Source organism: Perca fluviatilis, chromosome 8 (genome assembly GCF_010015445.1).
Source record: "Perca fluviatilis chromosome 8, GENO_Pfluv_1.0, whole genome shotgun sequence".
NCBI lineage: Eukaryota > Metazoa > Chordata > Actinopteri > Perciformes > Percidae > Perca > Perca fluviatilis.
Genome location: NC_053119.1, coordinates 21,463,558 through 21,484,336, shown reverse-complemented (window position 1 = coordinate 21,484,336; position 20,779 = coordinate 21,463,558). Strand labels below are relative to the sequence as shown.

The 20,779-nt window shown below is 38.9% G+C and overlaps 1 protein-coding gene across 1 annotated transcript in view; it reads right to left on the bottom strand.

Moving 5' to 3' along the window:
• Positions 1–20,779, bottom strand: part of LOC120563801 (neuronal cell adhesion molecule-like) — an 85,336-nt gene that overhangs the window by 2,720 nt on the left and 61,837 nt on the right. The window contains exons 4-31 of the mRNA XM_039808208.1: positions 20,283–20,294; positions 19,644–19,749; positions 18,228–18,421; positions 17,747–17,869; positions 16,579–16,749; positions 15,971–16,027; positions 14,569–14,680; positions 14,256–14,442; positions 13,929–14,061; positions 13,466–13,609; positions 13,249–13,360; positions 13,004–13,170; positions 11,408–11,555; positions 11,044–11,168; positions 10,690–10,719; positions 9,809–9,910; positions 9,479–9,528; positions 9,038–9,097; positions 8,551–8,776; positions 8,283–8,398; positions 7,982–8,186; positions 7,323–7,445; positions 6,723–6,899; positions 4,884–4,943; positions 4,503–4,622; positions 3,296–3,457; positions 2,466–2,597; positions 1,523–1,601 (exon numbers count right to left, since the gene is read on the bottom strand). Coding sequence (XP_039664142.1) covers positions 1,523–1,601; positions 2,466–2,597; positions 3,296–3,457; positions 4,503–4,622; positions 4,884–4,943; positions 6,723–6,899; positions 7,323–7,445; positions 7,982–8,186; positions 8,283–8,398; positions 8,551–8,776; positions 9,038–9,097; positions 9,479–9,528; positions 9,809–9,910; positions 10,690–10,719; positions 11,044–11,168; positions 11,408–11,555; positions 13,004–13,170; positions 13,249–13,360; positions 13,466–13,609; positions 13,929–14,061; positions 14,256–14,442; positions 14,569–14,680; positions 15,971–16,027; positions 16,579–16,749; positions 17,747–17,869; positions 18,228–18,421; positions 19,644–19,749; positions 20,283–20,294 — 3,433 coding nt within the window. The remainder of the gene's footprint in view (positions 1–1,522; positions 1,602–2,465; positions 2,598–3,295; positions 3,458–4,502; positions 4,623–4,883; positions 4,944–6,722; positions 6,900–7,322; positions 7,446–7,981; positions 8,187–8,282; positions 8,399–8,550; positions 8,777–9,037; positions 9,098–9,478; positions 9,529–9,808; positions 9,911–10,689; positions 10,720–11,043; positions 11,169–11,407; positions 11,556–13,003; positions 13,171–13,248; positions 13,361–13,465; positions 13,610–13,928; positions 14,062–14,255; positions 14,443–14,568; positions 14,681–15,970; positions 16,028–16,578; positions 16,750–17,746; positions 17,870–18,227; positions 18,422–19,643; positions 19,750–20,282; positions 20,295–20,779) is intronic.

Here is a 20,779-nt window from a genome sequence, read left to right as displayed (position 1 = left end):
AATAATGAATTAACCGCACCGACAAATATTGACTGCTCGTTCAAAGCCTGACATAGATAATTCCAATTCCTCTGTGGCATAGTGCTCCATTATTGTCCAAAAGAAAAACTGAGTCACATTGTTGCACTGGGTGACATGTTTCTTCATTTCAATGAACATAGGCACTGTAGTTTATTTTCAACGTCAATCCTACAAACACCATCCTGCTGCTGTAAATACTTACAAGGGTAACAAGTCTGCCACTGAAAGTGGTCCCAGATAAAGACACTATTTACTCGTGTTTTGTTAAAAAAAAAAAAGAGTGTATTTTGGCCTGTTTTCAGTAAGAATATGGCTTGAAGAGCCAAAAACAAGCTGGAGACAGACTAACACATCATTGGTTTTGGTCTATTTAAAGAATTTGTTAACAATAATAAAAATGTATAATATCACCAGCCTTATCCTTTAAGAATTATTACTATTAAAAATGGCTACTGGCCTGATACAAACAGCATTAACCAGCTCTGGTATACTCAGTGATGATGCTTCCCTCAAACATGCTGATAATGTCATAGAAGATCCATATATAATTATATACTGTGTATATATATATATGTATATATATATATATGAACAATAATTCCATTCCAACACATTATTGCCTAGAGCAAATTTTCATATATCAGATCTCCACACCATGCATGTCACGTTATTATATATATATATATCGATATGTATTTATCAAAGCATAAAATCCATAGAATAGGTTTATGTATACATAATACAAAAAGGAATATAAAATATAAAAGCAAGACCCATCTTATAAATCGACTTATAAAAAACAATTCAGAAATGCTAGCTATACAGAAGTAAAGTGCTTCATTTTCTTTATTCTGCGTGCGATTGGAGAAGCAGCCTAGAATGAGGACGCTAACAAGCTTCGCTGGATAACTGCTGTAAGTTAGAAGGAAATGATCATTTCAGTAATTTTCAGAACTACCAGAGTTTATATGCAAGTAGCAATACACTAGGCAAAGTGTTAATACTATATATACTGTACACAGGATGTCTATGAGTAGCTTATTAGTTGATGCTTGGGGTCAGTTTAGGATGTGTTGCAAATGACTCTAGCTTATATATTTTCTTATTTAAAGATTTAAAACGTCCAAACCCCTTAATTCCTTGAACCTGAAGAATCCTTCTTCTCAAATGACACCACAAGGTCATATCAAGCACACACACAAAATAGTCCGACACACGTAGCATCCAGGACGTCCGCGAACCCAGAAAAAAAATTATTGTGCTTCACAATGGTAGAAGTTCAGATGAGTGGCACTTGTTGTTGTTGTTGTTGTTTTGAATTTCTGTTATTGGTGATCCTGGATCAGTTATTAGTTAGCTGAAAGGGTTGAGAAGAGGGAGGGAGTGCAGAGCTCCAGCCCAGCCAGAGAGAGCAGATCTGGGCAGAAAGCAGGGACGGGGCAGGGGTTGATGGGTAAATTAGGGCTCTGGGGGCTCCAGAGGCCGGAGCACTTTCTCTCACCTGTATTCCCCAAAAGTACAGTCATCGTCTTTCATGGGCTGGAACTCTGGATCTGTGTGTGCATCCTCCTTCTCTTTGACTAGTGAGACAAGAGAAACAAATTTAGACAAAACAGCTTATGAGTATGAGTAGGTAGAGTATAGTAAAGATCAATCACGACGGTGTATGTATAATATTGTATATTGTATGGAATAATGTATAAAGTTGTTTTAATTGTCCTCATCTTCATAGTTGCTCATTATTCAGACTGAATGGGACTAAAAGCTACGGCAGAGTATTGCCACCATGACACCAAATATTTGCTCACCTTCTTGTTCTAACGAGACCCTTTTCACACAACACAATAATATATTTTTGGTCATTACTACTTATCAAATTATTCCTTTTTAACAAGAAACTTTTCTTATTATGACATTTTATTTTATGTTATGTTACAAAATGCTCCTGCTATTTCAAAATATCAACTCACTCTCATATAAATATTCTCACATTAATACATAAAATATTTGTATTCCGTACTTCCATTTTGTTTAAATGAGAAAGGTTTCTAGTTTTAATGAGATAAGCCAGCATATTGTTTCAATTAAATAATTTGTGTCATAACAAGAAATGTAATGAGAAATTATGCCAAAATAAAATGAACAATATGTTGTAATAGCATAAGAAAGTATATAGCAAGATATTTGGAGCTCTATAATTCTGATATTCCTAGAAGAAAATCTCGTTATAAAAGCACTTTTTTTTTTGTCATTGTAGCAGCCGTAGAGAGCCATCTTAAATATTTGTCTGATTAGTATGCTTTCAGTGCAAAAACAAACCAATATTCCCAAACCATAACATTTAATCCTATTAAAATTAATTGAATGATGGAAAACAAAGCATAAAGGTGTAGGTTCATACTGTATACGAGTGTGTGAATGGTGGCGTTTGTGGTACTACTCACCAGGGTACTTCCCTCCCTTATTCCTCTGAATGAAGCAGATGATAAGGAGGATCAGGATGAGCAGAGCGATGGCACACATGAGGCCAATGAACCATCCCTGAGTGGCGATGTCCACTTGTCTGCTCGTCACAGCTGACCAGAGGAGAAGAGAAAGACTTAACATTCATGACTGGATGATCTTTTCCCAGTGGGAAGGGGAAATTGAAACATTTACCCATAATCATGTGCTAAAACTAACATGTAACAAGTGCAACAAGTCATTCTCTTAGTAGCTACCTCGAGAGATTTCAGTTCATGAGTGGATCAAGATTGCTTATTGTTACAGAAAAAGATGACTCTTTATGTTAGACGAGTTAGAAATCTCCTAGATTAAGCTAATGGTGACTTGGACACATTATTGAAACCACATTAGTACATAATATAGGAAATCAGTCTCTCACAAATGCACACACACACACACACACACACACACACACACACACAGACAGTCACAGACACACACAAACTGTACACGCACGTTTACTGTGGGTGATATTAGGTTGGACATTAAACCACTAAACACCAAACTTCTAATATATGAGAATTACCATATCTATAGGACTGATTTTAATTTTGCTGAAATTCAACACACAATCATGCACGCTCCTACACACGGTCTCTATGACTATAGTACATGCCTGGCATACAGAGTGACCACAACACATCTGTTAAACCCATGCTTGACTGGATTATAGTTACACAATGGCACAAACTACTGCACATTCTACACACGGCACAGTACAAGGCCAGGCCAGACCATGGTGGAGGCGACCGCCGAGGAACTGCCTCACCTGGGACCAAGACCAATAGCTCCTCAGAGCGGTGGAGCGGCTGGTCGTGGTGACCTTTGGCCACCAAACGCACCCTATAGGAGAGGCCCCCCTTTAAGCCTTTCAGCATAACATTCTGAGAGCCGTTCACAAGCTCTTTCTGCCACTCCTCTTCACCTTCACCTGCAGGAGGGACGTTCATGAAAAGAGGTATGTTTGAGGGAGCAAACAACTTCAAATTGCTCATGGAGATCATGACATCATGGGATCATGGGATCTAATTACTTGAAAAAAATCATCTACTGACATGGGATTAAACTGCAGGAAATTCTGTCTATATTAGATTTAAATAGTTAATATTCATGGAATTATGGTGTTATAACTATTTAGTCTACGAATTAGTTATTACGGTGGCACTGAAAGTTACAACACACTGTAACTTGAGAAAACACATTTCACCAACTTCACCAACAGAAAGAACAGAAAACAACCACATACAGAAATGCTGCAAGTTGCACATGACACAGCAAAAGTAAGTTACAAAACAACAGAAGTTTCTAGGGGATGATAAAATGTTATGAACACACCTGCCATATTTATTGTCCCCTGGAGACTTTCAGTTATGTTCTGTGGGACTTGCTGTGTTTTAGTATGTGATTGCGTTTTCTGTATTAGGTTCTTTATTTGACTGACTCTATTTGTGTTTTCTTTGATCTCTCGGGGCATAACCATAAATTATGTGGCGATGAGCAAAATATCAAATATGTTTGACTGATGATCACAAGATTATGTTTTTGATAACATTTCCTAAATTACTGGGAATCTATGATATTCCCTAAGTGAATTCATTAAAGGTAGGTGAGAGAGCCATACTACAACAACAGTGTTTTTTCATCCTCACTGCAGGTGGATAAGAACAATGGAAAGTGGTTCAGTCAAAATCAACTGGCAGAACAAGATTTTTTTTTTTATGATGTTTGTCTACATAAGTTCCAATGAGATTGTCATGGGAGCTGCACGCAACTCTAGTCAATAACAGGACTGGGTAATTAGAAATCCAATCACAGACAGCCTTGTTTATCACATCTGGGTCCACGTTGACAGGAGCCAGCACCAACGTGACTGCCAATATTTCTATTCACCTGCACAAGCCAATAATGAAGTAAGAGTCTCTTGCCACCTACAGTGTGTGGAACTGACAGAAATTAAGGTGTGTTGCATTGCTTACTGTTTTTCACTATGTATTCTACATAAATGTTTTTCTCCGGGCCCCAGTACTCCCAACTGATCAGGGTCCCGTCCTCTCCAGACGAGGAGCTAACGTTCCCAAAAGGACTCACAGGCCGCGCTGAGCACACAAGAGAGAAGACAACCATCAAGATTGCTCTGTTGGTAAAAGGACAATCTAATAACTGACAATTAATTGCTTTGATTTAATTATAGTCCCATTAAATGCTCTGAGCATGAACTAATCTAGACCCTCATAGGCTTACACAATAGCAGTTTCAAATCGGGACACTATACTAACAAACAAAAGAATACACAAAGCTCATCATATATTGTAACAAATCAGACATGAACTGTACTAAGATCACAGTAATATCTGTACCCTTGTGGGGCGGACGGCGTGGAGGAGACCGTGCAATGGAATGAGGGGTTTGCGTGTTTCCTGTAGACAACATGGAGAGGGGTAAAGACCGCACGAAACACAAGACACACACACACACACACACACACACACACACACACACACAAACACCTTCCACAGGCAAATACAGCACAGACACTGAAGTCATTATACACAGCGCACAGAAGTCAAACAAACGCTCGCCATGCAGCAGCAAGCAACACTAGCAGCCACCGTGGAAGAAGTGAGGAGGGGTCAAAGTCGCCAAAGGCACAGCCAAGCCCTTTGAAAAGACTCATCTAGTTTTATCACACAACATTAAAAAGGCACATGTCACTTAGCATCTTTATCTATATGGCTTTGAACTTTCCTCAGCTTTGAACTCAGCGGAGCATTTTGGTGGGCTGCAGAATTTGATAGCGACGAGGGGAAATTGCTCAATGATGAGGAGTTTATGCTTGCGATGGGTTTTGAAGCTATGGCTGTATCTGTAAAACATGCATGAGTCTAGATACGAACGGTGCCTGTGCCCACATCTACATTAAGCTGTGATATTAGAGCTTGTAGAGAGAAACGGGACACAGAGAAACAACAGGACAGGGGGTGACTATGGGATGAGCCCCCTGCCATCTGGGTCACTGTATGTAACAGTAAGACATTCATGTAGGTCATGCTGAGTAATGTAAAAGATGATTAATCTGAGAGTTTATAACAGCATGGGTCCCCTTGTGTAACAATGCAACTAGATCACACTCATGTTCCAATAGACATGGATGAAGAGCTTATGTACATCATGCTCTGTAAAATGCAAAAAAGAAATGAAAATCCAATTCATACTGTAAATTGTACATGGCAGAATGATGAGGATTTCACATACACAAAACACACGACAATGTTCTGACCTAACAGGAGGGCTGTAGCTAACAATTATTTTCAAACTCAATTAATGTCTTGAGCATTTATTCAGTTAATTGATTAACTGTTTAGTCTATCAAATGTCAGAAAATAGTAACAAAATGTAAATTAATTTCCCACAGTTCAAGGTAACTTGTTTTGTCCGACTAGTAGTCCAAAAAAGCTAAATATTAAATTTACAATTACATAAAACAAATAAAACAAGCACATTTTTACATTTAAAAAGCTGGAAGCAGCAAATGTTTTTATATTTTTGTATTTAAAAACAAAATAATTTAAACAAATTATTTTCAAAATTGCTGTAGAAGCCAACAACTAATTAATAAATTGACTAATCATTTCTGCACTACTTTACAGAAAACACAGAAAAAAACGGAACACCATGCTTCACAATGTCTGTGTTTAGAGGAATGTTTTTCAATGCAAACCAACAATTTCTAACATTGAGATGACACACGCAACCAGTCCATCCAAACTTAAAACACGTCGCACAACTCCTCTCCAGAACACCATGCAAAGGTTTTTGACTGCCTTGCCTTCATCAGAATGGTGGCTGAGGTTGATTCTGGTTTACTTATCCAGTCCATCAATATACTGTAGATCAATTATACTTCACATACAAATCTAATGCTTACAAAACAACATTACAATTATGTTTTTAGAAATATATGCCTACTAATGAAGGCAAGATAGTCAAAAACCTTTGGTGATTGAAGTAAAGTTGTGTGATGTGCTTTAATTTAGCATGGACTGCATACTTTGTGCATATGATCTGTAGATTAATGCCCTATTTGGATCCTCTTACCTGGGTTATAGAAATAATTCATATTAATCAGCTTTCCAGTGGAATAAACATGAATACTATTTAGGTCATTTACTTTTAGTTGTCTGCATTTGCTGACTTACCTTCGTCCATGATGGTGACAGTTTCCTGAGAAATGGCCAAGCCTGCTCCCCTGACTGTTTTCGCATTCAAATAAAACTTGTAGCGTGTGCTGTACTTGAGGTTCAGCAAAGTGAATGAGGTGGCATTGGCGGGCAGGGCCAGCTCCTCCACTGGGCCCAGCTCATTGGAGTTATTGACTACAGGGGTGGAGCATGGGTGACAAGAATAGTGGGATGGGGATGGAAGTTGGGAAGTAGTAAGTTGAATAGAGGTATGAGGAGGAGGGGTAGTAGATGGGGTTGAAGTGTCAATGATGAGAAAAGTGGAAATGAAAACGTTTGGGGAACAGAGGTGTAGGGTTTAGGAATAGAAGGCGAGAGTGACAAAAGTTGATTTGTTAATTTGTGTCGTAATTTAGGCAAAATAATCTGAAAATGCTTTGAGTACTACTCTAAATCTTTATTTTTTACTTCTTTCTGTTTTATAATCTCTGAACAGGATGACACTATAAGACATGAAAAAGGAGACATACAAAACTACAAACTACATGAAGGAAGGTGACATTCATTAAGCAACAATATAAAAGTTCATCTGTTGTCTTGAAGAAAAAAAAGCCTCACCTGGCTGATATTTGAGGGTGTAGCCAGTGATGTGTCCATTACGGTCATGAGGGGGATTCCATTCAAGGGTTAGAGTGTCCATGTTGGTGTTGGTGACTACCAGGGAAGTGGGAGCACCTGGCACTGCAAAAAACACATAAATCATGAAACCTAATACAGGTTTGTCAAAGTACAACTAAAGATGGTTACAAAATAATATATCAAAATAATTATATAATCTCCATCCACTGAAAAATTTTCTATTTTTAATTTATTTGGATGTTTGTGCAGAGTTAGACAGAAGGAGGAGTTCTGTGCTTGACTTAAAGTTGAAGGCATGTATGAGCATGATTTTGTGACATTACAGTACACAAGTGTGATATGGGGACTTGAAACCTCCAGCGCTCATACACTGAGAATGGAATTTTCAGTGAGGTAGAAGACATTTTGTGTCCAGTAGTAGAACATATTTGCACGTTCATAGATTCTGTTCTCATTTTCAATAATGGGGCCGGAGAAGATGTGCATTTAAGAATTATTAACTTGGTAATTGTTTTTGTTTTTTGTGTGTGTGTGTGTTATATTAGCTGTTAACACTAGACAATCCAAATTAAGCGTTAATCTCAGTTGGGATATAATAACAAAAGAAAGAAACACAGGAAGAGTATTCCTTCTCCTACCCCCTTCAGGTGTCTCAAACTGCTGGTCGGGGCTTGGGGGACCATCTCCCTTCCCGTTATAAACTCGGACATTAAATGAGTAGAGACTGAAGGGGTGCAGGCCTGGCAGCATGCCGTGGGTGTGATTCCCACTGAAGGTCAGGATCTGCTTCTCCACATGATGTGGGTTGTGTTTATGGAGGCTGCGCTCTCTCCAGTAGTACACCTGCAAGATACAGTTAGTATACAGTAAGTGTTGAGTGTATTATGGTAGGTGGATTTGGTGAACATGTTGCACTGCATGTGGTCTTTTGTACGGTACCTTATATCCTTTCAGATGTCCTCGTATTGATTTGGAGGGCACAGGATCCCAGTGCACCTCTGACAGAGTACTGTTCAGCAACATGGCATGCACATTTTCTGGAGCTGCTACTGGCACTGTAAAATAGACAAGGAACACAACACAACAGTAGCTAAATACAAATGGAAACATGCTGAGTAAATGGTATAGGTTACACAGCCGAATGAATCACCCAAGACTCTTGTACATAGCACTTTTTTTAAGGGTCGAAAGAGTCGATCTAACTCACAGTCCTCTCCTGAGTAGCCGTGGGCAATAGCAGGCTCAGGTCCGGCTCCATAGTCGTTCACTGCCTGAACTTTGAGATCATATGGAACAAATGTGGGCGTTCCAGACACAACAAACTTGGAGTTGTTAGCCACAGTCACTTTGGTCCAATCACTCTCCATCAACTTCTGCCTCCACATCACTTTATAGTGAAGCCCTGGACCATTAGACTGGAGGCCTGTCAGCGGCTGCAGAGGAGAACATTAAAATGTAACTTATGTTTCAATACTTTACTTTTGCAAACAAAAAACTGAATGTACACTATGATTTCTTTGTTTTTGGTGGATAATAACAAAGAGAGAACAGTAGGAACCAAATAAAAGCTTGTAAGGCCAGGCAATAACAAGATTGTGCTTCACAGTACAAGGACACTTTTATGCTTCCTGGTCCTCCTTGGACAACTAAAATGCTTCAGGATTAAAACAGATAGCTTTATAAAACTCCATTACCTTCCATGAGATTACAAGATTATCATGTTCTGTTCCAAATCCATGTACACCTGTTGGGTTCTTGTCGCCAAATATGCAAATGGACCTCAGCTGTTATCTTCAGTGAAAAATCACTTTCAGGCCTATAAGGGGGGACTGTTTTATTTCCCAAAAGACAGACTTGAAGATTTTTTACTTTTTGCCTATCACTATATTATTAGTTGACTGTAATTATGGAGCCTGAAGTTTTGTAGATCATTCTGATTTTTTTCACATATCCAGCTAAATGCCAAAGACGTGATTACTGTAATCACTGGGCTACTACAGTGATTTCGTTTTGCACTTCCATAATGTTGGGAGACTCATCAGAGACAGTTTTTTTTAAGAAATCGAGGCAGCAGAGGCCCAGATATCCTGACTTTTAGTCCTTAGTATGCGTCTAATTCTGGACCCGACCCTTACATTTTCATTATGCATCTTAAAAGCATCTTTAATTAGACCCTCCCTGTCGCCTATAGCACATGCCCACTTCATTCAAACCACAAGTTTTTAATGCAGGCTTTCCATTAGAAGATAATACAACTGTTTTTATTCATGTGTGAAATAGGTGAAGTGTCACTTGGATAAGGTCATTGAACACAAATCCCAAACAGACAAAAACACACACACACACACACACACACACACACACACACACACACACACACACACACACACACACACACACACACACACACACACACACACACACACACACACACACACACACACACACACACACTTAAGACATACTCTGAATAGGACTGTTATGTTCATCCCCAGGGGTCCAAGTGAGCTGAACACTCCTCTTTTTCTTGTCCGTCAGCTCCAGGTCAGTTGGGGGGTCGGGTCGCTCTGGGGGAAATACAGCACAGGCAGCAACATCAACACACAGTTACAGTTACAGAATAAAAAGGGGTTCATGCCACAAGAAGATGAAGCAAAAACAAAAGGGGATATCTGGTTACATACATGTGTTTCTGTGATACTAGAATGATAATAAATGCTAAATATGCTGGTTCAACCAAGCACACCTTTCAGTTACTCCTCTGTTTCTTCAAATGTGGCGTTTTATGATGCTATGTGCCCTATGATACACATGCAGACACTGCATCATGCATATGAAACAACTGATGCTCAACTGAGCATCTTCCTTAACCACTCTGCATGAAATAGTCTCGGGCTCAGTAGAGTGGTTAAACTGATGCTCATGTTTTGGAATTGTGATGATAAAGTGGAAAGCGTGCTTGGAATAAATGAGTGATGAGCAAATGGCGCATTTGAAAAGATCCCAAGTGTTGCAATGATGAGATGTCTGCTTTACAAATTATCTTTGCATTGAAATGTGAGTAGAAATTGCTTCCTCTTTGCCTCCATTTTTAGTGTTTAATATATTCAAACTGTATGCACTTTTGTAAAAAATGGAAAAACATAATTTCTTCAAAAGAAAAACTTAAAACACCTTCAAGACAAAAACAAATAAATGCTGGTAAATCAAAATCAAAAATGATCTGTGATTGTCAAAAGAAATTATTCAGGCCACAACATGCTTCACTGAACAGAAACATCCAACAAACAGCACAAGCCCATGTCAGTATTGCACATCTGGGTGCTCATGTGTGCTGCAGGTTTACCGTAGACAACAGCTGGTATTGGCGTGGCCCCTGCCAGGTAGGAGGGCAGGAGTGAAATAGGGAGTTTAGTGGTCAGTCAGCCATAAGAAAACAAAGAAGATTATCTGGCTCACGAAGAAGACGATAATCAAATATTCATGCTGCTGACACAATAGCTGAATAAATCCGCTCCGACCTTATTAAGTAAACTCTCAGGCAATTAACCTTGAAGGACTGAAAGGCAAACTGCTGTGTTAGTTATTGGACAGAATTACTTTTCTGGTAAGAGCTGAGATGGCGAGAGGCTATGCTTTAATAATTTGTGAGTTTGTTTTATGAGTCGGGGAAATTGAGCTTCTGCAAAGCTGAACATACCGACAACAGTGAGCTCAGCCCTGGCTGAATCATGGTCCAGAGTGGTGTTCATGATGCAGGTGTACACCCCCGCATCGTTCTCTGTCACATCAGTGATGGTGAGGCTGTCGAAGCCTACTATTAATCTGTAAACAAAGCATTCATCCAGTTTAGCACTGCATCTGACTGTATCAAGCAGTCAAACTAAGAATCAACCGTCCAGGACGAGAAATCCTTTGCATTAGTAACGAAACAGAAACAAACATCCACCATTATAGGTAACAGCACAATTTCATTAAAGGTAAGATTGATACTGAGATACTGGCTAGATCCATTATAAGTAATGTAGAGAGGGTCTAAGAAGTGAGACATTGCCAGCTCTGACCTCTCGTCATCGGGCAGCTCTCCGTCGTCTTTGAGCCAGGTCACGGTGGGCTTGAGTGAGGGGTCGTATGTCACCTTACACTCAAACACTACAGACCTGCCCCTCTGGACCTGTTTGTAGTCTGGCTGCTTCAGGATTCGGGTGGGATCTGATGGGAGGTAGAGAAGGTTCATTTTGAATTGACTAAAATGTAAAGAATCAAAACAATAAGCCTCACCAGTGGGAACAAATATTTGGTAACACTTTACCTGAAGGTATCGACATAATCGTGACATGACACTGTCATAACTATGACATGACATATCATGAACGTTTATGACTTCTGTCATTAAATGTCATTCGGTTTTTGTCATGACAAGTTGACATTGTTTGGGTTGTCTTGATTATGACAACTTGACATTAACCAAAGTGACATTAGCAGAAGTTGTCTTGGTCATGACAAGTTGACATAAAATTTGTTTGGGATGTCTTTGTAATGACAACTTGACATTAACCAGGATGACATTACCAGAAGATGTATTTGTCATGACAACTTGACATTACATTTCTTTGGAGTGTCCTTATTAAGACAACTTGACATTAAACAGAATGACATTATGTCAAGTTGTCATGGCAAAGACATCCTCTGGTAATGTCATCCTGGTTAACGTCAAGTTGTCATGACAAAGACATCCTCTGGTAATGTCACTTTGATTAATGTCAAGTTGTCATAATCAAGACAACCCAAACACTGTCAACTTGTCATGACAAAAACTGAATGACACTTAATGACAGAAGTCATAAACGTTTATGACTTGTTTATAACGTTTATGACATGTTCATCAGAGTGTCATGTCATGGTTATGACAGTGTCATGTCACGATTATGTCAATACCTTCAAGTAAAGTGTTACCAAATATTCTATACACCAGGGGTCTTCAACATTTTTTAAGCCAAGGACCCCTTAAATGAAAGAGAGATGGAGCAGGGACTGCCTACTACATATATTGTATAGAATTAAGTTGCATTTTAAACTGGGCCTACAATAACGTGTGGGCAGCCTAAAGCCTTTACGTATACTTTTTTAGTGCATAGAATACTAAGCTATTAAAATAATAATTGTCGGCATGATTTAAAAAAAATCATCTTTTAATATTACACTTACATGTGGCACAGTGAATCCTTAGGATTATGACCAGCTATAGCTATAACCAGAAATAACCTTTTATTTTTTTCTTTCATGTTATTTTTACTTTTATAACCGATTTATTATCATTTCTATGTTTTTATTTTTATTTACTTTTTTGTGGATCTTCTTGCAATTTCTTTCTGTTGCTTACATGGTGAGTCCTTTAAAAGAGAGGTCACTCCTGTCATATCTGCTCTGATAAAGGCTTCATGTGGAAATGCGTCAGCAGATATAAGAGCCCAGTGATTGTCAACAATAGTCACCTGAAAATTCATTTTCCTGTTTTTAGTCTTGGTTCTACTTCGGACTTACTGTAACCAGACATGTTTGATATTTTTACTTTTAACCCAAAATTGTTCTAGCTTTTATCACAAATATCACTGCAATAGCACTATCTATTAGGATATTCAGTGCAGAAACATTCTCACCTTTGACCTCCAAATAGACGTGATTCTCGTAGATACCGAGGGTATTTCCGGCCACGCAGGTGTATTTGCCACTATTGTGGGCTTGAGCTACATGAATCTCTAAAGTCCCATTGTCATGGTGGATGTAAGGGTCTCCATCAAGAGTGCTGGACCGACTGTCTTTGAACCTGAGAGAGAGAGGCAGCCGCTTTGAGCTTTTGAACATACATAAAACACTTTCTTCTGTTAAAAGTTCATTAACTCACCATGTAATTTTAGGGATGGGTGACCCGAAGGAAGCGCAGTCTAATAGGGCCTGGTGATTTTTGATGACCTGGTACACTTTGTTGGCTTGTGTCAGCACTCTAGGCGGCTCCGCTGCAGTGAAGCAGCAGCAATTATTGCCTTGTTATTACACTACGGAAATCAATGTAAATGGAAAACAGCATTCTAAAACAACTGGCTGTTGAGTAATGAACTTACAGAGCACATTGACAAAAGCGTTGGACAGGAGGTAACCGTAGTCATTGGAGACATTACACTGGTAGACAGCGCTGGATCCAGTCTGCACAACACTGAAGATGATGGTGTCGTCCTGCACATTCCTGCTGAGATCCTTAGGGGAATCTGTTGATGGATAACAGGGGTTATATATGTAACTCTGGCTCTTTAAATTAAGATATTTCCTCATCTAAATAATAATTTTGGTCATTTTAGGTTGTATTTTATTATTTGTATTTAGTATTGTTGTGGTAGTAAACTCAGGTATCGTAAATATCAAACATCAACCCCAGAGAGAAGAAAATGCTTCACAGTACCAAGATTTTTACAAATCTGTAATTGAAAAACAAAAATCCTGTCTTAAATAATGAAATTAAACAATTCTCAGCTTTTATTAAAAAAAAATGAAAGAGGCCATAACGATAAAGGAAAAGGATGCACTTACTCTCTATGGGGATGCCATTCATAAACCAGGTGACGGAGGGCTTGGGCGTGCCACTGGCCCTGCAGGTCAGCGTACCGTCCTCTCCTGGAGCTAGGACAAGGTTCTTGGGGGTGCCACTGATCCAATACGGAGCCAGTGTCATGAAAATAGAACAGAGCGCAGGAGAAGGCTGGAGAATTAATCACCGAACACACTGCCCTGTTGGCATCTGTGCATAAATCAATTATGAGATGGAGGGAGTATGAAGAGACAGAAAGAAGGATTGACTGTGTCACCACATGGTGAAAGAATGGCCTGATGGGATACTGTGCGCTTCATCACAGACACACCTTTGACCATGACGTGGATGGTGTGGTACACGGAGCCGAGCTCATTCCTGGCGGTGCAGCGGTAATCTCCTGCGTCTGATTCTGACACGTTCACAATACGTAGGGTCTTCTGGTAGTGCAGGTAAGATGTGCGATCAGCTGGGAGATCGCCGCTATTTTTGGTCCAAGAGATTGCAGGGGTGGGCCTGGATTCAAAGAGAGAGAGAGAGAGAGAGAAGAGACAAAGACAAAGAGTGATGTGATGATGACACTTGAGCAGGTGGGCACTTGAGGCTTTCAGGGCTGAAGTATTGGCAAATTCTTTCACTTACAGTCCTTCTGCAATACACTCCATCTCCAGCACCTGTCCTCTCAGCACCATCTTGGAGCTGGAGGGGCCAGATGGGATGAGGAAGGTTGGCTTTCTCTCATCTGCTGGGTCTTCTATAGCACACACACACACACACACACACACACACACACACACACACACACACACACACACACACACACACACACACACACACACACACACACACACACACACACACACACACACACACACACACACACACACACACATATATACACACGCACACACAGAAAACTATTACCTTCTTTTCTGCATATGCCAAACAGTGAAAATCCAGGCCTGAACCAAGCCCTTCATATTCACAATCCTTTCATCTCTTCACTCTGTGGTATAATTAAACCTCTCTTCTACAATAGATCTGCAATGCACGGGCACTGAGCCACTTACAAACCACATTCTCATATTTTATGGTTAGATGTACATTTTATTGTCATGTTGTGTTTTATTGCATTGCTTTCTGTGGGTGTTTATAGCTAATGAATTGCCCTTTGGGGTTATAATAAAGACTAAAATTAATCTAATATATAAGTGAGAATTAGAAACATGAAGATCTGCTTTCTACTACTGAATTGGTAAATAAGTAATCTGCTAAATCAATAATAAAAAAGACAGACTAAATGTTTATGATGACACCCTGGCATGTGAGAAAGATTATGAGAATCAAACTGCTTGCATGTTTCAGGTAAGAAAATGTGTGGTAATGTTTAGACAAGGACAAACCAAAAGATCTTTTAGGCAATGAGAAATGAAACGAGATGAAAATGATTGGGGACAGAGAGATTAACAGCTAGGTGTGTTCAAAAATTAGGCGGTGCAGCGGCGAAAGAATGATTTTGAAAATAAAGATTGCAGCAAAAAGGTAGAATTTTAACATTTCTATATTTTAAGGAGTTGTGCTATGAGCAAATGTTTTGTTTATCATCAATCAGATTACATTTTTAATATGTTTGAATTATTATAATATATGATGGCAAAGTTGGCAAAGATCAAGCCTGCACAGATGTTGTTACATGTCAAAGTTACACAATCCGCTCAGTCGTCACTGGAATCATCATGCAGTGGTGGTTTAAGCAAATCATAGGAGGAAATGAATAGTTATCAAAAAAGGGCTTTGATTGGATAGAGCAGGAGTGGCAGAGGGATAGAGAATTAACTACATGGATTTAGGGGTTAGTGGGTAACAGCTACAGTTCAGAGCTGTAAATTGGGGGGTAAACACTAGGGGTTGCCAGATCTCAACCCTTAATAAATCTGTGAGATTTTTAAAAGCTTTGGGGATGAAGGGTTAGTGTTAGTGGGTAAAAGCTAGAGTTTTGAGCTCTAGGTTGGGGAGGTAAACACTAGGAGGTGCCAAAACTCACCACTAAATAAATCAGTGTCATTGTAAAAAGCTGCCATTGTGTCATTGATTGCATCCACTGTAACACAACAGAAAGATCAAACACGCGACAAGTTGAAATCATTAGACACATGGAGGGGAAAAAAACAACTTAACATGAGAGTGTTCAGAATTAAAACAAAATTTTAAAATGACTCAAAAGTCGGAGATGAGGAATAATAGTCATAAGAATTTCATGGGAACAGACTGCCGTCATGTCAACTGCAAAATGCTACACTGAATGAGAGCAGTCTTTGTTGATGGTGGAGAGTGCGTGTACAGAACGTCTCACAGAAGTAATAAAATGAACGCCTGCCTGGCAGATAGTGCCGGGAGCCATGAGAACTCTGACAATATGTCTTTTCAGTGGGACGACGACCACTGGCGTCTCTGAGGATGGGATCAGAGATAGGAAATGCAGTTTCACTCCTACGCAGTCATTCTAGCACATACTACTGTGAATGAACTGCCTCTCATTGCATACAAAATTACACTCCAGTCGTCTCAGTCATGCTAGCTCATTTAATTGACTTCCTTTATTTTGGTTTCTTCTCTTCACACAAACACACACACACACACACTTATACTTACGATTGAGGACCTTGACGGTGATGGGTTGTTTCTGCTGGATAGTTTGTGTGTATGGGAAGCGGGCGTAGCAGATGTAGTCATTCCTGGAATCCTCTCGGAGTACATTAGAGAAGTAAAGGTCTCCGTTCAGGGACTGGGACACCCTTCTGCTCTGAGGCAGCCTCTGGAAGTCTGAAATGTATAGCAATTTAGTATTTTGAAGCATAGAGCAATTTCAATACATGCAACTGTACGTAAAGGTAAACGTTTGGTTGAAAGATTATTGTGTGATCTTAAAGTTTTCATTGGAATGTCATTCTACCGAAGAAAAAGTCCTTATTGACAGCGTGTTCTGTGGATTTCCAAAGTAACTAGGACACTGTTTGGAAAGAGGCATACATCTCATAGAGAGAAAACTTAAAAACTCTGAACCTCACCACAAGGTCCATTTATTAGCTAAATGTTCAATTGAATCACACGATCTTCCTCAGGAGTTATTTGAAAGCTCCACCACAGTTTCTAAATGGACCTTGTGGTGAGAGCGTTTTGTCAACTGTTGTTTCTAAGGACGAATTAACTTTCAATCTCAACATGGATGTGAGAAAATTAAATTTGAAAACATTTCCATTTTCAACTATGAAAATCCATCTACTGAGGAAGCTCCAGAACAACTACTGAGTGGACCTTGTGGTGAGATTTTTTTGTCAACTGAACCAAAATTATCTGCACAGCTGTATACTACTAGACCACTACCTTTAAAATCAACACATTAAATGAATCAAGTAAAAATTTAATTTGTTTAATTACTGTGTAATTACATTAAATATACATGACACAGGATGAGACTATTAGTAGTCTTTAATCAAATGCAGCGGCATTGTACTTTACATTAGGCCACATTTCCCATGAACCCCTAGTTTTCTACCATAAAAAAGGCAAATTATGTTGCAGTTGTTTATATTAACCACATTAATGTGACTGTTTATTTTAAACAGCCAAACACAGTGTGTTAACTGTAAGGAACACTAATGAGCATTCTTTGAGAGCAGACTCATAATTTTGCCACAAGGACACGTATCTGAGATTTCTGGACCCATAGGCCCATAGAAAAACCCTTAAGTCATCAACAGTATGTAATAATGTGTGTTCATGTATGCAGCTAAATATCTTCCATGATTGAAGTGCTCACTATTGTCCATCCAGAATATGATGGGAGGAGGCAGGCCAGCTGGGGGTCGACACGGCAGCACTAAGGACACACCCTCCTGAACGACAATTGGCTTGATTTTCTCCTTTGACCACAAGGGGGACCCTGGAGAAAGATACAAGTCTCGTAATTTGACATTAAATATGTGTTGCTAATGGTCTGTCGCTCACAGGATGACAGAGGTGACAAGGCAGGATGAGAGGAATGATGAACTGAATAACAATACGCAAAAGGAGAAATATAGAGGGATATTTGCTCTATATACCGTTAAATCCTGCAAAGTGAAACATGCTGCTTTCTACATGCAACCTTTACCTGTCAGGAGTGCTCTTAAGATGGAAAATGCTAATTAATAGTTAGAAAAAGAAAAAAAGAATGATGTGAGGTATACATGACATTAAGAAAATGGAAGAAAAGTAAAACAATAGAAATGACAGACTGCACTGCACTGCACTGCACTTACTGGACTGTCGTACAACTATGTTGTTGGAAACAGCAGTTCCATGTTTGTTCCTCGCTGTGCACTGGTACACACACTCGTATTGTTCGGCCTTCGCTCTGCTGATGTCCACCACTAGGGTCCCAGAGTGGGGTTTCATAGTCACGTTGGGGTCCTGGTCGATGTCAAAGTGGGTCCCATTTCTGGTCCAGGAGAAACTGAGGGGGGCAGAACAGTGTCATAACTTATATCCACTGATAAAAAATTGTGTTATGATAATCTGGTAAAGTGTATAGCCACCACACTGTATTGTAATACAGGCTTAAGGAGGTACTAAGAAAAGGATAGACAATGGTTAACTGGTAGGACATATAGTTTAGAAATTAAACCACGCCCACATAGTCCTGATGAAGCTGATTAGCTGAGTTTTTGACTGTAAAACTTTAATATAATGTTAAAGAGAAATTCTTATGATTTAAATTCAAGGTTTAAGGGGCTTTAAAACAGAATTTCAAAAGATTCAAACTCTTGTGAGTTCAAAAGGATGTTGGAGGGTTAAATAAGACTTGACAACCTCTTGTGCGAACTGCTGTTAAAAGCATGTGTGTTTCAGTTTGTGGGGTGACCTTATGGAATGGACTGAACAATGACATTAAACAGAGCCATAACATCATTCAGTTCAAAAATAGATTAAAGAAATCAATACTTAGACTAGAAAAGAATAGGCCGAAACATAGGAATGGAATTGTAATGTAAAGGTATTGTTGTATATTGTTGTACTGTTGTAAGTTATTGTAAGACCTGAAAGATTGTATGCTGTATTTGCATATCTATTTGTTTTGTAATAATAAGATATTGTTTAGTAGGGGCAGGACCTAATAAGCTACTTGCTTCCGCCTGCTCCTTCTCGAACTTATCCTTTTTTATTATTATTTTTTTGTGTTTTAATTTTGTGGTTTTAACATTGTTGATTGAGATAAATAATAAAAAATGAAATGAAATGAAATAAGGGTCAAGTGAATCTTTAAGGCTGAGAAATAAAATAAAATGTTGAGGGTCCTCACAAGTATAGAAGTATGAACGTGTGTGTGTGTGTGTGTGTGTGTGTGTGCATGTAGTGTTGGTGCCAGCAAATTAATTAGGTGTTACACTGAGATGGATAAAGGAAAGAAGATGGTATAATTTAGAGTAAAATATTCAAAAGCATTAGCTACAATCAACCTTTGGCAAGGGCAGCATTTGCAGGAAGAAAATGCTTTATTTATTATAGTTTGAATAAACCAGAAATTTAATCATCATATTTTAGACTGAAATTCTGGAGACTTTCTGTGAACTGAGGCTTTTAACTGAAATTTCACAGGTGGTGGTTGAATCCACACCTGGAATATTTTTCTTCGTAACAGCATCGTGAATGCAAAATCACACTTCACAGATTCCTACCTGGGGTGAGGCTTCCCCTTCGCCTCACAGTGGATTATAATGTTCTCTCGTGGGTCGATGATGTAATCCTTGGGGGATTGGTGAGTTATGGTCGGTGGCTGCGGCACTAAAAGCGATCAGAAAGAGGGTGATAATATTTAATCATGACCTTTACTGCATACCTCATCCTTTTTAAGTTGCTGTATTGACCACACAAGCAGTCACGGACAATCACATGCAGACTTAATTTGTTTGCTGACAGACAAAAAAAAGCTCTCATAACATGCAGCAGCAAAAAGCTATGCCGCACGCTCAGGTACATTTCACTTTATTGTAATGATCCGATGCTTAATGTATTCCTGTCAGTGCTGGGGAAATAACTAATGGACTATGACGAAACAAAGGATACAGGAACTCATGCAATTTGCAATAATGCTCTATGGAAAATGCTCTACCTCTGCAGAAACACACAGAAACAAAAACAGCAAACAATAACATCAATGCATGCAATATATTAAAGTCCACTCCAAATCACACTCAGCATCTTATAACTTAAAAAAGACAAAATATAATAAAAATATATCAAATATAACCTTTAATGCACAACAAAAAACTGCTAGCACAACCTCTGCAGTGAATTCACACTAGTTTGAGACTTACGTCCTTCCAGAACTTTAGTGTTTTCGCCAAGAATCAGGAAAGAAAAATTGTGACAGTAAAGAGAACCAGGCATTAGTGGTGAAAAATATTTTCCTGCATTATTTCGGCTTCAAACACAGTTTAAAGAAGGTCAGTTCCCAGTTAAGAAATGCCAGCTTCCAGTGGTCAACCGACATATAGAGTTTCCTTTGAAAATAAAATATCAGCCGTTAAGAAAACAGGAATCTGACCCAAGTAATACACAGATAGATGGTTAGAAATTTTTTTAGCTAAAATAAATAAGCGATCGTAGAGCTGGGCAATATATCAATATTATATTGATATTGTGATATGAGACTAGATATTCTTAGATTTTGGATATCGTTTATTATTATTATTTATCAAAAATCTCATTGTGTAAATATTTTGTGAAAGCACCAATAGTCAACACTACAATCGCTATCGTTTCGATATCGAGGTATTTGGTCAAAAGATATGACGAGTGATGTGATATTTGA